General features: G+C 44.8%; 2 protein-coding genes across 2 annotated transcripts in view; one reads left to right on the top strand and one right to left on the bottom strand.

Annotated features, from left to right (window-relative positions):
* Positions 1–9,423: 9,423 nt before the first annotated feature.
* The window catches only part of T265_13572 (hypothetical protein), a gene marked incomplete at both ends in the record, with an annotated part of 44,418 nt that continues 36,141 nt past the window's right edge, over positions 9,424–17,700 (top strand). Inside the window, one exon of the mRNA XM_009169531.1 lies at positions 9,424–9,523. Within this exon, the coding sequence (XP_009167795.1) occupies positions 9,441–9,523 (83 nt within the window). The remainder of the gene's footprint in view (positions 9,524–17,700) is intronic.
* On the bottom strand, positions 11,596–16,344 carry T265_04704 (hypothetical protein; the record flags this gene model as incomplete). Its single annotated transcript, XM_009169508.1, has 4 exons — positions 11,596–11,799; positions 12,677–12,779; positions 13,708–13,812; positions 16,265–16,344. 4 exons carry the CDS (start codon positions 16,342–16,344, stop codon positions 11,596–11,598), a joined length of 492 nt encoding a protein of 163 aa, XP_009167772.1.

Here is a 17,700-nt window from a genome sequence, read left to right as displayed (position 1 = left end):
TTGAAAATTGTTAAATGAGGATCTGGCAGTTCTGATACGGTGCAATAAGACAACCGCAGTTGGGCTGTCCTTCGAAGTCAACTACTGGAAAAACATAATATAACAAGACTTGATCTGCGAAAGGCCGTATACCTTGGCTCTTAGCCTTTGCTGAACACCCCCGTAGACGTTCGTTTACGCGGTTATTTGAGTACACGTGTTCGCACTCGGCCTAATGGTTAACGTACGAGCTTAATGATCGGAAGGTCCGTGGTTCGAACCTCAACTCCAGTGCCCCTGTCTATGCTTGGGCAACCAGTTGGGCTCTTTGACCTCGTGTTTCCTTCAGCTGGCGCGGCAGCTTGGCACCGAAAGACAGCTGGACGATTAATATTATTATTATTTGTAGTAGTATTAGTAGTAGTATTACTCAGCTGCTCACGCCGGCAACGGTTAGTTTACATTGATGCAGCATGTCATACCCGCTGCGATATTTATTCTGGGTTTGTTACACTTCGATGTGCGATGCTGGACGAAATCCGTTAAGTTTGGGTGCTTTGCCTGCTTCGTAGAGGAGCCTTTGTTGCTCTAAATCGTTGAACGCATTGAATATTAAGGGATCCGGTAAGGTCAAACTCGATCTCGGACAGAATTCACTCTAGTCCAGGCCTTGACTTTCGTTGGTTACTCCATTCTGGTTGAGAAAAAATACCCTTTTGTTCGGAATTTTGAAAGTATACTGCTCTTCGTTGCCTACTGCGTGTTGGGTGTACCCTGAGAAAGGCCGGTGAGTTTGTCTTGGTGTAATTCTCCGCTAGTTAGCGAAACAATCAAGTATGTTCTTGGTGTCACACACTATTCATAGATTGGCTGAAGACCCGTAGCCAGACCATTTGATGAATAGCGTGAATGAGCCACCCAAATATCATCATCCATTTTTAATTCGACGATAAGTGTGTTCCGACAATGGGGTACAGCTTTGCTTTCAGCATAGAGTTGACGGAGTTTCGAGAACTATGTCTGATTGATGGGACCCAAGAAGAGTGAAACCGATCACGGGCTGCCGACAAGAACACCATAAACGAGAGATTCCCTTAGGTCTCCCGCTAAAAGCTTGCCCGGCACTGAATGATGCATATTCACAGCTTTTCAGTGAACATCCACTGAAAATTCTTCTGAAGGCGACCATCTGTGGAGTGTTTCGGATGAAAACACTCAGGTCGCTCTGTCCGTTCGTTGGACAACAAGCTTCTGGTAATGGGTGATCTTCTTGTTGGTCGGCCTAAATATTCCATACACCCAATTTTTTCCTGCCTGGCTATCTCAATAAATGTGATTGTCATCTCGGGTCAGGTAATTAGCCTGTCGACTGCAAAAATCATTCGAGGCATGCGCATCTGGCCAGCCGTGATTTATATCTGTTGGGTTTGTTTTGAATTACGATATACGTGTCCCTAAACGAACAAAAAACAGCTGATCCCCAAATACTATCTTTTCTATGCACGTTCGTATAGGTGTCTGTGGTTGGCCTCCGTCTGAATTAGTCTGAGGCTACTGTGGGACTCGTATACTGGTGGTTGCTTTGTGAAAATCGTGCACCTAGACAGGTCTACACGCTTTGTAATATACTACTCATAAGGTTGCTGAAAATCCGTCGACAGCCCACGACCAGTTTCGCCTTTTTTGGGGCTCATCAGGTAGGCGCAGTCCCCGGGTTTCCGTCAACCTTATGTTCTACATGAAACCAAATTGCACGAAATTAGCGAATATGCACTCATTTGCAAACTAATTGGGTTTTTCGAGAGACTCACCCAGCTGAATCTCTCGTTTGTGGTGTTCTCAGGTCTACACGCTATTCAAGTCATTAATGATGACAGGGAAACTCACTCACAACTGAAACAGACTACACGCAGACTGATTTTATGTTAGTCTGTCAAAATGAAGAAGACGGAAATGCTGCAGTGTCACGTGCTTGGAGATGCAGGGCCCCAGTCAAAGTGTGCCAATATACACTAGATTGTACCTGAGTAGGCACACAAATACTGTTTGCCTCCAACAAAGTCTGTGCTGATCGGTCCCGCACGCCTTCCTTCACTTTCATACTACATATTGATAATAACTTGACCTCTTAATAATCCCTCCATCCATTTGCTTACTCCGCCTATGAACTTTTGATCTCCATCAGTTTGGCCACTCACCCTGCTGCAATTGCCGTCCCGTCCGACACTTGTGTGTTGGGTGTGTGTGAACCCAATTAGACATGCGTCTTCGTATCCCGTTTGCTGAGCCTACCTTGACTTGTTCTCTCATGGGTTGCGTGCGATCGCACCGCCAATGAGAAGGGACGACTGCAGCCCATACTACTGAGCCAGAATTCCGCTCGCCGTTGTGTGGTGTGCGGACATTGACACTGCACCGTGCACTTGTTGACGCTACGAACGTGCACAATTGATGTTTGTTGTGTAATTTTGCTTACCCTTGTGTTAGGCAGCACTGTAGAATTGCGGACCCAACTCTTCCTTTTGATATTCGGCGTTGTCGAATCTACGCGTCAGTCAGAAATCCGTACCGGGAACCTTAACATAAACGATGTCTAAATATCCTTCGAACAATTAAAATGTTAGGGATGAACCTCTATTTAAAAAACGAAGCCATCCCACCAACCATATGGATGAAGTTGACTCCAATCTGCGTAGGACTCTACTGCCGATTCATCTAAACTATTTCATTGTGGAAGACACAGAACCAACCACATCAGTCTAGTTTGAACAGCCGTCCTCCTCTCCTGGCACAAATATTCTCAATCATTCACACCTAAGGAGAAGAAGTACTGTCATCGGGTTGTGCTCATAGTGGAGCTCATCAGTAGTACATATCCTTGATCATGTCAGGACTTGAATTCCGCATATCGGAGCATGTTACCACACTCCATCAGTTCACGCTGGGCAAACATAGAAGATAATATATTCCAAGTAGTAGAGAAATTTGCCAGGTGTAACACGGTTGGTGCGGTTTCACTTACATCCTTCTTTTGCAGACCTGATAGCTTCATTTGCATTCGGATTATGTTTGTAATTAAATACTAAATTATAGCTGGGCGGATTTGAACCTCAGCTTCGGACACCTTTCTGAGTGGTACTCACATCCTGAATGGGTTCACAGTCCATGTTTCCAAAGTCTCAAGACTTGTGTCCGTGCTTCAGTTGTTTGGGACCTTGCTTGATTTAACTGGAAGATAATCGTTGCGGAAAACTTGTTGGAGAAAGTCCAGTGGCTCAAAACATTTGCCTGACTGCAAACAGTATGACAGAGTACAGGCATATTTTACATACAAGCGCTCTTGCGGCCATGTTGGTAGCTGTCTCGTCTAGACTTACCAGTCCAAGTAAATGAGACAGCCCAAGTGACGGGTCACAAGACAGATCACTTGGTGCTCACAGCCCAGTACAGCTGTCGTGTTGTGTCGTCCAAAACGCCAGCTAGTCTTGTTGGAAAGAACATGTATGGGTGTGCCTACCTGGTGGCCTCTCCCTTATCCATTGTAATGCTGCAGAGGGTAGTTTCTAGACTAGCCAAAAACCGGCGCAAGAACTCAGAAAACCCGGCGTATAGCCCGTTGGGATAGTGTGAAAACTTCGGCTAGGCATACGAACAAACTAAAAGTGCGAACGTCCTTTGTGGATGTGATCACGTCCGTCAAGCAAATACACAGAGGACAGACAGTGTAGAGACGGCTTTAAGCCTTGGATTCCTAACATCATCACATATTTGGCGCGGACACTGCTCTTCGTAAGTGTTGGGTGCTTTCGTGTTGTTTTTTGACGGCCCTCGACGGTTCCAGAAGGCCCTCAATGTTGCTACACTCAGTGCTTGCGGACACCAGGTTGAGTGACGGAAACAATGTTCATTCGGGAAGCTCTTAAGGGAAGCTGACTCCAGCACATGGCCCAGAATCGGAACAGCCAGTTTCCTTCGATATGTTGCGATGTTTTCACGTGTTTGTTGGCAGAGCTGACCGCCCAATCATTTGCTACATTGAAGTTGTTTCGTAAAAGATATATAGTTAGCACAGCAATCTTATTTCGACGGAAGACTCACCTGAATCGCAGTTCGATTTCCCATTTGCGATGAATACATCCATTTCTTCCCTGCATCTTCGAGAGCGACAGCCAAGCAAAGGTTGCCTCTTGCTACTGTTTCACTATTCCCAGAATGCGCCGCTCAAAAAGGATTTACTACATATGACTGAGAATCGACACACAGAATCTCAACAAGATTGCTGTTTCACACACTTTTTATGAGCAATTCATTATCTATTGCCGCCTCGTGGACGATGCTTTTGTTCTGGAGTATTTCAACTCAATTTATTTGCCTGAAACTTGATGGTGTGTGTGAAACATGACGTAAAACTATGGGACATTACGTTCGCAAACAGGCAAAAACTTGGTCCCTGGACACACCGTTCGTGTACTTCTACAAAATCCGAGCGTTTAATACATGTTTCTGGTCCTGCAATCAGCAAAATGCGGCTCTCCAAGGCTACACACATGGTGCGTCGCACAAACCAACGCACGGAGAACCATCGATATTCCCCTCTTCTCTAATGTGTTGGTGTGCGACGTGGAGGAACTCCGTGTTCTCTTCACTCTGTTCAATGGAGCCAGGCGGTGCAGAATGCACTGCATATTGGATGTGACACAGAGGGACAACCTGAGATGCGTCAAGCTGTATAGTGACCCCGCAACATGTGCGGACAGGTGAGACCAGTCCTAGCTCGCCAACCAAACGACTTATAGATCTTGGTGGGCTGGATATTCAGCCAGGATACGATGGCGACCAGCTGCTGTTTCCACTGCTTTGTAATGAGGGGAACTATTAGTGTACTGTTGATGATGGTCAGAAGGTATATGCACTAATAAAGTTTTTTAGTATGGTTGACAATGGTGAGATGCCACACGTATAAAAATAAATACAATGCAAAATGGGAGCAATTCAAAAGAGGAACTTATCATCTGTGAGAGTTGCTTGGTGGAGTTCCGGACGGCGGGAACGTGTTTTCTCCGCAGTATGGCTGCTACACGTGTTCCATAGTTGTCCGTGGACTTGTGGAGAGTGGTTGACTTCCTGATCCCTGCGTGCGCGCGAGTCTGTGTGTGCTGACTGTGTTCGGTTTCCTTATATGTAGGTCCGTTTGCGTGTACGTGGGCGCGTCAGCACATGAGTAGTTGCTANATGCAGACAATCGGTGTCCGATGCGTCAGCTTGATGTGACGTGGTTTGTGAGTATGAAAAAAGACAAGTCTGGTGATCGAGTGAGCGACTGTGAGCTGAACCGTCAAGTATGTGGGTGACTGGGTAGCTACAGGACCATCCATTCAAACAGCACGCATCCCGCGGCAGTATGAATCAAACAGTCCTATCGATTTCAGTCTCAATTTTGGACGTCATCTAGACTGCAGTATAACTTAGCGACAAACCCAGCGTTTTCGTTAAAAGCATTACAAATATTATGCATTTTTCTACAGAAAATCCCAAGCTATGTCAGAATAACTCATAAATAGCATGCCAGCTTCAGTGACTAAATTGCAGTCCTCTTTGAAACTAGTCGGAACGCAAGTATGTGACCGAAATTTGTCAAATTGTTGGTTTACTTCTGTGAGAATTGGGGAACATTTGTAAACAAATTTAGATAACGCAAAATGGGAGGAATTTAGTGACAGTAAGGGTTTTATCATAATCGCTTTACATCTTCAGCCTACGCGTAAGATATGGCAGAAAAATCAAACCAGACTATAGTCAAAAACAAGAGGTGGAGTTCCGATCGATTGACCACAGTCATTCCCGTCCAATCCAGTGGGACAAGTGACGGACCAAGTAGGACTCCAAAGAATCTTCCAAGTGTTCCGTTATGCAACATTAATGACGCGAAACTGATATTTCTTCGCTCTACTCAGACCAGAACTCAAATTCCAACTGCGGAAATAGACTGCCCCCTCAAAGCGTGGCATTTTGTGAGCCTAATTCAACAAAAACAGCTCTTTCGGAAGAATACTGAAGTTTTCGTCTTTCCAGTCATGGATACATGAGCATGGGAAAGATAAAATCCGAGTGCACACGTACTTGATGCGATCACGTGACCAAGGTTTCTTCAACAATGACGCGTGCATTTGAGAAGCTGTTGCTTCCTTTCATAGACAGTGGAGAGTGCTGCTTCGCTACCTGTTGTATCGTGGGTGGCCGTCTATTAGTTACGCTTGAAATGAGCCCGTCATACGGAGGTGGCAGAGAATCCGAGACACGGCTGTATTGTCAGGACAAACACAAAGATTCCGACTAAATGGCCAAACTTGGTCGTCCGCTTGTTCTTTCTGCTCAACCAATGGGGGCGTTCCTGTCGTGAACAACTTCACACCCGCTCAGCTGGTCGCATGATGCTAAGGCTTGGCAATAAGCTCCGCCAACGCACTCGCTATCCGGTACCGATGGTGACCTCGAAGATGCGTCGTTCATTTCTGGAGGCGTCCCCTGGGTCCTGAGCGTTCGAAACAGTGTCACTGATAGTACGTCTATGCAGTACAGGTCGGCTGTATTCATCCATAGAAAGAACTCAAGGCTATCCGTGAACAGTTGCAGCGGTGTTGTAACCCTCTTCTCGTTCATAATATGGCATGGTTCGAGAGCCAAGTAAAACCAACTAGGCCACATGTTTAAGCTGTTGAAAGAGGCCTTGAACAGGCTAGGTGGCGGATTAACACTCTTGTTTCAGTTAGTGCAACGGGGTTCTGTATCACTCACTTTGCCGAGGCATTACTCGGATGAATGGCATATCCACTATGTACTGGATATGAATTTGCCACCAGTAGACCAAAATATAAAACCTGAATCCCACAGAATGTTGGATTACCAGGGTGATGAGACATGCAGCACGGTGGACGATCGTCACCTACTTGGTTCGTACACAAGGAATTCAAAGACATGCTGATCTAGTAGCTGTAAATGGAGTGTATTTTTCAACTCGCCGTCCTTGATCGAGTTTTAAGCTTGCCCAATCAATACGGGTAGGTCACTGGCCGCAACGGTTAGTCACCAGGGAGTGAAAGAATGCATATGTTCTTTCTGTTGCGCACTTAATTTGTGTGTCTCCGGGGTCACGTGTGCACGATGTATTGCGCAATCTATCGAGCAAATTGGATGTAATCATGTAAGCAAGTAAAAGGATGTTGAGAACAACCAACAGGTGACCGTTTTTAACTGGAAACGCTCCCTAGAAGTGGCTGAATGAATGCGCTTACTCAAAACAATAGCGTGGATTTGTTACGTCACCGTTTGTTGGGATAGATCGATAAAGCACAGTTCGTTTCCTTCATAGAGGTTCTGTCAGCAACTGATAAAACAATCATTTGATCTTGAGTGCTCCATCGCTGGTGAAATTCAAGTTATTTAGGCGATAAAATCCTTTGATGATGTAGATATGTTTGACCAAGCTGAATCATGTCATTGACCAGAAGAGTATTGCTTTTCGGCGACCCTGAGGTTCGTTTCCTTTGCAGACGGTCGACCAACCAGACGCGACAGCCCGCAGTGGGTGGTTGGCGGCGACGATCGAGCTTTGAAGGATACGTGATGTACCAAGCTTATCGTCATGCGTTTCAAACCATACCGGCGCCTCTGGACCACAATTACAATGTACCCGTGGGGAAAACTCTGCATATTCATTATGTATACTGTGAAACAGCTTCGCGGATAGTGTGTTCCACTCCATATTCATTTTTTGAAGCCACACAGCTATTCATAACAGCGTGTTTAATGTTTCATTGATTACAACGTAACCGCGTAGAAGAAATTGCGTTCCTGTTGTCAGAACCTGCAAAAAGTAATTTCAGTTGAAGTCTACATGGATCTACGTTATGAAGAGTTTGTCGAGCCTGGCGGAAACTTCCGACCAGTGTGTTTGTTGTTCGCTAGTTCTCATTGATCTGAACAATCTCGTCCAATGTTAGATCACGTGGTCACCCACTTACTGGATTCTTGAGTCGATTCTCGATGAATAGTGTGCGGTTTTCTTGTTACTCCACCTTGATCTAATGGGAGGTGAGATTTATTACGGAAATATGTGGAACTGCTCTGCAGCATTCGTTTACACTTCCAGGAAAGTTCCAGAAGACGCATACAAGAGAAAGACGGATACACAGGTTTTTTAAACAAGATGCATATGGGAGTTTTACTTCCCTCTAAAATAGTCTGCAGCTGTTTAGTTGGTATTTTCTAATAAACAACCTCGGGGCAAAGGGATTTCCTCGTTTCATTTGAAGCAGGAGGTTTCACTCACCATGTTGTTTCTGTGATTGAAGAGTGAGCACCCCTATATCCTGTTCAAGTGCACATCAGTCACACCGCTGCTCAGCTGCTCATGGCCAAACTGGTGTGTTCAAACACTGGCCCGAACGTTGAGGCTCAAAACTCGCTGGAGTTTCGTAAGACGTGCACTCGTGATGATTCCCAGTAATGATGAAGCAATAATGTACTGATCCTTGGCTTTCAACTTGGATTAGTTTTGCTGACAGGATGAATTCTAAACTGGAAAGTATCATATCTTCCCTCACTACCATCGTTCTGAAATGGCTTTTTTCTAAAGGTGTGGTTGAAATTGCCGTGAAGCTATACGGGAATTCTCCACCGACAACACGCTACTGACAACGTTTCACAAGGTCTAGTTCAGCATCCCACCTCAAATATCCATAAATTCAGTGGTTTTACTGTATAGCTTACGACTAATGTTAGGAGCGTTCATCCATTGGTTGAAGCGCCAAGTGGCCTTGAACGTCCTTGATATAGTGTTTTGCCCATAGAGTGAATATTCACTGTGTTCTACAGGATATATCCCAAAACCTAGGTTCACTATTCGTGTACACTGGCGACTAGGTTCCCCTGTGTGGCTGAATCTGAGGCACTATTTGACCTTCACTATCAAAACCTACTTCAACATAGTTTAGCTGAGCTGTAACAAAAGTTGAGTCAACATCAAAGTACGCATTGATTTTTTGCTCTAAAGTAGCCGACGGTAAGCATTTCCTTCTAATCTGTCTCTTCTTGCAAGCCCCTCTGACCTAGTTTGGTGTTTTTGCTTGCTTGCAGTCCAAACACACATTGCTTTCCGTAACTGTCACCATAGCACTGGGTGACGCCCTATTCCACATAGTTCACGTCGTACTCTATGGGAGGGGAATGTTGGTGTTTCCAAAATTTAGGGACGTAACTCCTGCTCGACCTTATTTTGTGTGTTTTGGCTGTGCAGTGGTCTGGAATTACACCATCTGACCAATCAGATCGCGTTGGGAGTTTTGCGTAGGTGGTTGCCCTGGTAGTTGTGTGTGTGTGGATGGCTAGCTCTTCATCTTGCTTTTATCTGGCCACCACTCGCTGAAAATACTATTGGAGATAGTTTTTTCCCCTTCATTTTGATGTGCAAAGTTTATTCCCTGATGGAAACGGGTAGTACTCTGCTGAGTGAGAGGAAACTGCCTCGCTTTAGTGTTTCGGCAAAGTAAGTAGAAATTCTTGTGATGTATTTTTGGTGCTATTGTGCGAAAGCTCGCAGACAGGTTGGCACGTTATTTTATCGATTTGCGGATAACAGCAGGACACACAGTCGAATAAAACTGAGTTTATTCTCTACATTTTTACCTGTAGTTTATTTATGGCGCAGTGTTTCTTTCAACTACACGTACCAGTTGACTTGGCACTGTACTAGACAACAGGTCCTCGACGAGGTTAGCAAAACAGTCATCAATTTCGAACACTATGAAGCTTTGCCAAGTCAATCCAGAATTACTCTTGGTGGTTATCTTGAAGTATGCCCTGTCAGCCTGAGGAAATCATCATTGGTGGGGATAGCGGGATGAATACAAGCCTGAAAAATTCCAGATCCCAAGCCAAATAAAAAAACTTCAGCATGCACAAAACTTTGTAGATGAGAGTTAGCCTAAGAGTGGTGCATAACTTTACCCCTGCAAAAAACTGCCCATTGGACGAGAAGGACTGTGGAAGTCAAATCGGTGTCGCCTTTAGCGTAACCAGCGGTCCCCATCAACTTTCATTAGCCGAATTTCGGACACTGATAGGACAACCATCACTCACGTGACCCTTGCAACCCAGCTACAGACCTGCTAAATTCCAAGGCTCGCTCGCTCCTGTGGGGCGCTCAGTATTCGCACAATAAAATTGAATTTTCGAAAGTTATGACGTGTCCAATTTCGGACACTGATAGGACCAACCATCACCACGTGACCCTTGCAGCCCAGCTACCAGACCTGCTAAATTCCAAGGCTCGTTGGCTCCTGTTGGGCGCTCAGTATTCCCACAGTGGAATTGAATTTTCGAAAGTTATGACGTGTCCTTGATGGACTATTGCAATCGGGCAATTGAGCCCAAACTTTTAAGCCCCATTTAAGAATCTCGGGGTCTTAATGATGCCACGAGGCATGGTTGCTTCAGTGAACAATGGCGTTTGGTGAGCTGCAAAGGTATGAACGCAGATTAGGACTGTTTCTGGTTTGAGCAACAAAATGCAACATTTTGGTGTAAAAAGTTTCACTCCACTTGTAAAGGTTTTGCAGCTGAGGGCATTGTGCGGATACTGGGTACCCTCGCGTGGTGATAGTGCGGAACGAGCTTTGGATTCCCCAAAAACGAGGATACGGGTAGAAATAAGTCCCGAGGCTAACATCAGAAATAATTTACGCGCTTTCGAGTGAAAGTTAGGAAACAGTTGCTATTACAGTCACTAGAATTCGATGGGGTGATATTTATGAACACATTGGCCAAGCCTCTGAAAAAACCCATTTTGACCATAACTCGGCATTAGTTATTCGGTCATGGATTTGCCTAGATGCTTCTTTCATTACCTGCCATCCTTTCAAGGAGTGATATTTGCCAACAGTTGCTCATCATCGACACACGAAACATTAAAATTACTACGGTCATTTTGCATTGTTGGGGACGAGTTACGCTCACCTGGTTGAGATAATCGGTCGATGAATTTGCTCTTGTCTGCTGCTCCATGAAAACAGCTCTTATCGTAATTTTGTAATATTTTTATATGACGACAGGGTGTTATCGAGAAATCGACTCACTTGCCAGTGAAACGCACTATCGCCACTCGTCATGACGAGGAAAACTGAGATCGGATGGCGTGACTCCCTTAACATACTACTCTTCGCCAGATGGAACTCATCTCTAGCCCCGCCTGTTCACTTGAACAAAAATTTTGCTTTGGTCTACTCAGATAGTATTGGACGTGTCTAGACAGTCGGGGTGACTGTGTCATCTGATTATACGGTTTTACTCTCGTCTGTTTGTTCCTCCAAATGGGCTATTTTCTGGGACGAATTTTCTTCTGTCACCCATTTGAAACGTTATTTTTTGGCAACACTAAGACGACCAAAACAGCTTACCCATTGATCCATTGTAAATAATAGGTCTCGGGTAGAAACATCTAACTTTTGAAGATGGCCACCCGGGCATTCAAATTCTGTGATCAAAATCTTACTAAAGTGCCAAATTCTCGAAAGACAAGACGTCACTTCTGCGTCTGTCAAACTCTTTTCTTAAAAAAAACTATCGAGCTTTCCATTTCATTTCAGCCTGGTACAATACAAGTTCCGTACCCAAACACAAAAAACTAAATCTTTCATTTGTAGCACCCTTTCGATGCCTAAGTGCGTTGCCACCCGAAGGAAGCACGAGGGCTGGAATAGTGCTAGTTTGTCCAAGCCTAGACAGGGATGGTCCAGAGACGCAGGACGGGTTCGAACCACGGACCTTCCGGTTGGTAAATTCGCTCTCTAATCACTAAACCAGCTCGCCCCCCCCCACACAGCCTGATCTGGATCATATTATCCAACTGTACAAAATCAGAAAGCCCTTGGAAAAGCGTAACACCTCATCTGACTATTCATCATATCTATGCTACCTGTCTCGCCAGCATACCCCATCATGTTCGATCTGAACTACTAGGATTTTCCCATCAGTGTAATACTTAGTACGGAAGAAGACGAGTCGTTTTGTAGGCAACACCATGAAATCCATTCCAGTGACATCCCAGAAAAGACATCCGACACCTCAAACACCTCGAGAAACTAGGCTAAACCACATGAGGACGATCCAAATGGTATATTACACAACATGTCACTGTTGCATAACTCATCTTAGCGTATTTTGTCAGCGCAGGTCAACTCGGTTTTTTGTCCAGCATCTGAGTTAAAAGCTTACTTGAAAAGTACTATACTATTGGAATAACGGGGATGAAATCTGAGTGTATGTTGATGGAATGGGTGTTCTCGGGTTGCTCTCACCCGGATTCAAGAGCTTGGCAACCCCGAAGATCTAATTCTTTCCTTCTCAGTAACAAATCTGAGCTGTAGCTTACATTTGGTTACATCATCCGGTGAGTTTTAGTCGTCCTCTTGTGAACACATGCCTGTAGGATTCGTTCTTTCCAACGAAACAATCCAAGAATAGCTAAGATACCGCATATTCTGGTTCACTTAAATACCGGGAACAAGCCATTCTACTGGAAATTCAAGCGATTAACATCCCCAGAAAAAGAACAGGTTAGAAAAGATTTCATAATGTTAACGAAGGCTTTTATGGGGTCAACAGGAATATGCCCTGACAAAATGCACCCCGTATATCACACTCTTATTCGAACTGTGTCAGCGTAGTAGTGCGAGGACTGAACCGCAAAATGCATTAGTCTCTGCAGATTCGAAGTGCTAAGCCGTTGGTATCCACTGCTTACGCTGAAATTAGGGTGAACCAAATGAGTGACGTATCCAAGCCTTTGGGAGATCGCCTAGCGGTGGCGTTTTCATGATCCCGTCACTAAACCAGCTCGCCCCCCCCCCACACAGCCTGATCTGGATCATATTATCCAACTGTACAAAATCAGAAAGCCCTTGGAAAAGCGTAACACCTCATCTGACTATTCATCATATCTATGCTACCTGTCTCGCCAGCATACCCCATCATGTTCGATCTGAACTACTAGGATTTTCCCATCAGTGTAATACTTAGTACGGAAGAAGACGAGTCGTTTTGTAGGCAACACCATGAAATCCATTCCAGTGACATCCCAGAAAAGACATCCGACACCTCAAACACCTCGAGAAACTAGGCTAAACCACATGAGGACGATCCAAATGGTATATTACACAACATGTCACTGTTGCATAACTCATCTTAGCGTATTTTGTCAGCGCAGGTCAACTCGGTTTTTTGTCCAGCATCTGAGTTAAAAGCTTACTTGAAAAGTACTATACTATTGGAATAACGGGGATGAAATCTGAGTGTATGTTGATGGAATGGGTGTTCTCGGGTTGCTCTCACCCGGATTCAAGAGCTTGGCAACCCCGAAGATCTAATTCTTTCCTTCTCAGTAACAAATCTGAGCTGTAGCTTACATTTGGTTACATCATCCGGTGAGTTTTAGTCGTCCTCTTGTGAACACATGCCTGTAGGATTCGTTCTTTCCAACGAAACAATCCAAGAATAGCTAAGATACCGCATATTCTGGTTCACTTAAATACCGGGAACAAGCCATTCTACTGGAAATTCAAGCGATTAACATCCCCAGAAAAAGAACAGGTTAGAAAAGATTTCATAATGTTAACGAAGGCTTTTATGGGGTCAACAGGAATATGCCCTGACAAAATGCACCCCGTATATCACACTCTTATTCGAACTGTGTCAGCGTAGTAGTGCGAGGACTGAACCGCAAAATGCATTAGTCTCTGCAGATTCGAAGTGCTAAGCCGTTGGTATCCACTGCTTACGCTGAAATTAGGGTGAACCAAATGAGTGACGTATCCAAGCCTTTGGGAGATCGCCTAGCGGTGGCGTTTTCATGATCCCGGATAGGTCGTATATAAGCTCAACCCTGCACTAGCCCAATTTTCAGTATCACCACCACCACGCACATGATAGCACTGCCTTTCATGAATCTAGCTGAAAGCCCAGGTATCTGCTGACACGGGAACAAGTCGACAGCGTATCGGTTCACTTAGTAGATGCCATTTGTGGATAGCAACCACCCCAAACACCGTCAGAACCAATATGTTCCCTGGTATGGGGCAGACATAGTAAAACCAAGTATCTCCGCTACACTTCACCCTGCTGACTGGAAAGAAACCGCTGAGATGGTTGGAGCGCAAAGGGTACCTAATGATAAGGTGGAAATTTTCAGATCTAGCTTGTAGGTCCAATAGGTAATGGTACTGATTTAGGGAATGCCGGTATAAGGGAAGGTTACAGTATTCACACGTTTGTTCGCGTAGTGATGTCGACTGAATTTCACGTGATTTTTCGAGACACCATCACTGCCACTAAAACTTACTGTCTGCTTGAAGCAGCGGCAAGAGGAAACAATTCAACGGCCACAGTTCCGGATTCAAGCAGAGCAAATCTAGGGGATATTGGTGAAATACACTCATTTGCAAAAAATTTTTGTTTTGCGGGAGACACACCTCGAACCCAGCCGAACCTCTTGTTTACGGTGTTTTCAAGCAGCTGAATGTGCTGCACCAGGTCGCTCCATGTTTAATTTGATACGACAATCAAGATATGTGGATGTATATATAGACGTAATACACTACTCATTAGGTTGCTGAAAACTTTTCTACAGCCCACGACCGGTTTCGCTGGGTTCCAGGTGAGTCCCCGCAAAACCAGATTTGTTTAAAAATGAGTGTATTTCGCTAATTTTGTACAATTTGTTTCAAGTAGAACATGAGGTTGACGGAAACTCGGGGACTGCGCCTACCACATGAGCCCCAAGAAGGGCGAAACCGGTCGTGGGCTGTAGTGTATTAAAACTAGGAAACATCTCTCTGACTGGTCATCACACCCAAACAGCCTTTTAAAACAATACTTTTAAAGAAGACTGAGACCCTTTTGATTAGCTACACCGGAAATTTCGAAGAGCACCATCCCAACATTTTTTCTACAGCGATGCTAATAACCGTATGGGGACAGGAAACGGTAAGAAAAGACTTGTGAATAGCCAGACTTCGAATTAGCCTTATGCTATCGTTTCGAATATCCGAGTAGGGATTTATGATGCATCAAGGCCTGTGTCCATAGTTGACGAGAATACCAGTATATGGTATAGATATAACACGCTACTTATGAGGTCGCTGAAAAGTCGCCAATAGCCCACGACCTGTTTTGCCATTCTCGGAGCTAATCGGGTGGATGTAGTCTTCTAGTTTCCATCAACCTTGTGTTCTATATGAGCCCAAATTTTACGAAATTCAACTAATTCACTCATTTGCCCACCAGTTCAATTTTTGATAAGATACGGAACCGAATCCCAGCTGAATCGATACATTTGGTAGGACTGAGTGGACTTTCAAAGAAAGATATCAGAACATATCCTCTTACATGTTTATGAACGAAAATGGATTTTCAGATGCCACCAGTGACCTCAACAACTCGGGCCTATGCTCTCCAAAGAATTCCGTGCAATCTTTCAAGTTCGTCTAATCATTACTCGCATCCATTTGTAACTACATTATGCACTCGCCCACCAAACTGGTTTAGATGCCTAACACCTGACTAACTGGTGTGACGGAATCTGACTAGAGTACACAACTGTGATATTCTGATTAACCAATGGGATTCAATTTACCTATATTATCGTTTTATACGTGTTCGGGTGTCCACATGGAGTTTGTTCGCCAACTGATCACCTAGCCTCAAGTGGGTTAAAACGAGTTTCACTCAACTTAGTTTTCTGAAGACAAAAGTCACTGTGACCTTCATTTTGCTCATTTTTTGGTGAACAGGATGGGGCAACTCTGAAGGCTACTCATCCAGCGATCATGATGGTAAAATCACTTAGGGCAACCTGACAGTTGTTAACCACAATGTGTGCAAAAGTTCATCTGGTGGATGACTCACACGACGTATTGTGCGAACCTACCTACGGTTGGGAGGTCTGGAAAAATTACACGTACCAAGAATTTGTGCTTTGGAAAGTGCAAGACGCTAGGGAGGGTTTTATGAAAAACACAACTAAGGAGAGCCTAAAAGTTGAACACATTGTCGTACGTTTGGAGCATACGGGGGACTTGTACTATCAATAAGTTCAAACTAGATTATAGCCTCATGACATTCTGTAGCTAGCGTCCGTTGAGCCTGACGCGGTGACAGAAAGTTTCTTCTAGGGCTGTCCCAGGTTTAGACCTATGATAGCCTCGGAAAGTTTAGACAGTTGTCCCAAACTCACCTTATTGGCCTACGGTGGGTCACCGTATTTGCTTTGAGAAATATTCGATTCAAGGTGACCTGCACAAAACATGACCGCATATAGTACAAACCTGTTTCCAGGGGCAACAACTTGTGGGATTTTGTCTCAGTCCTTGGGCATGAAGACGTCGATCACTGAACCCGCGACATCCAGTCTCTCACTGCCGTCCCGTTTTGTGCTTCCGATTCACACTTCACGGAATTCATGTTTTGTGGCTTACAAGTTGTGCCCACCGTGGTTCTCACTCTTCCCACTCGGCTAAACATGCAGAAGAAATCAGAGATTCCCAATTTGTCACAGCCATCGTAGCCTATTGAATGAAACCACAAGATTCATCCTGTCCTAAGGCGTCTGTCGAAGAGCCTTCATGATTCTCAACCATTTTCTTCAGCTAGGGTTAACTGAAGCACTTTATTGAAAGCTTCTTTGGTTTCTCTTCAGTTTTTCAATACCGTACGAGGGCAGATTAGCCCATGGACACGAACTTGGTTTCTCGATTTTACCAGCAGTAACATGGTCCATACGGAATTTCAGCTTACTGGTAGAATTCAAGTCAACCGGCAGCGTGATACCCTGGTTGCAGAACTATGCACAGTGGTCCACAAATTCTGTTTTAGTCTTGCTGCACAGAGAAGCACTGGAGGTTAGCTCGGCGCACAACGAAATTCTTCTTCAAGGTTAAACTGCGGAACTATTGTTTCAACTTAAACGATACTGTGAACCAGGATCCTCGCACCGAGACGTTCATCAGTAAAACGAAGTCCGGTAATCAGGATTTTGGGTCGATAGTGATTCGTCCAAGATATCGACTGAAGAGGACAAGGATAGGTGACCACTCGCTACTACAAGCAGGTGAGAATTTCGCAACCGCTAGTTTATCTACATTCCTCGTTTTTCAAGCGATTGATGATCGTGGCTGGCACCATTTCTCGAACGCTAGCGAAAACCTAATCGCAGAGCTGAGGGGTCGCTGCGCCGCTCTGGGGCCCGTGATGTTCGATGAGGCCAAATTGGATCTTAGTCGTGGCAAACACGTGAACAGTGCACGGTTCGAGAGGTCTGTTAATGCAGCTTCCCACAATATGGCGTCCGGAGACACGTGATCACAGGGCATGATATCGATTGGCACGGGAATTGAAGTCCATAGTCAGTGGGATTTCGTCATACTTCGGAACTGACCGAAAGGTAGTACCAACTTCGGCGTAGACTTCGTCACTACCAACTTTTACTAAGCTAGCTTTGTCAAAATCACGCGGATGTAACTCCATCACAATAAAGTGAAACAAGGATTGGTTCCGCAGAGTTCGGAATAGAGCATTTTCTTGATGAGACAGGAAAGGGCAAAACCAGCACTGTGTTTTCCATTTTCTTCTCTGTAGGTAGCTTATTCATTAGAAAATGTACCTACGTCAGCT

Source organism: Opisthorchis viverrini (genome assembly GCF_000715545.1).
Source record: "Opisthorchis viverrini unplaced genomic scaffold opera_v5_81, whole genome shotgun sequence".
Taxonomy (NCBI): domain Eukaryota; kingdom Metazoa; phylum Platyhelminthes; class Trematoda; order Opisthorchiida; family Opisthorchiidae; genus Opisthorchis; species Opisthorchis viverrini.
This window is presented reverse-complemented; position numbering and strand designations above follow the sequence as displayed.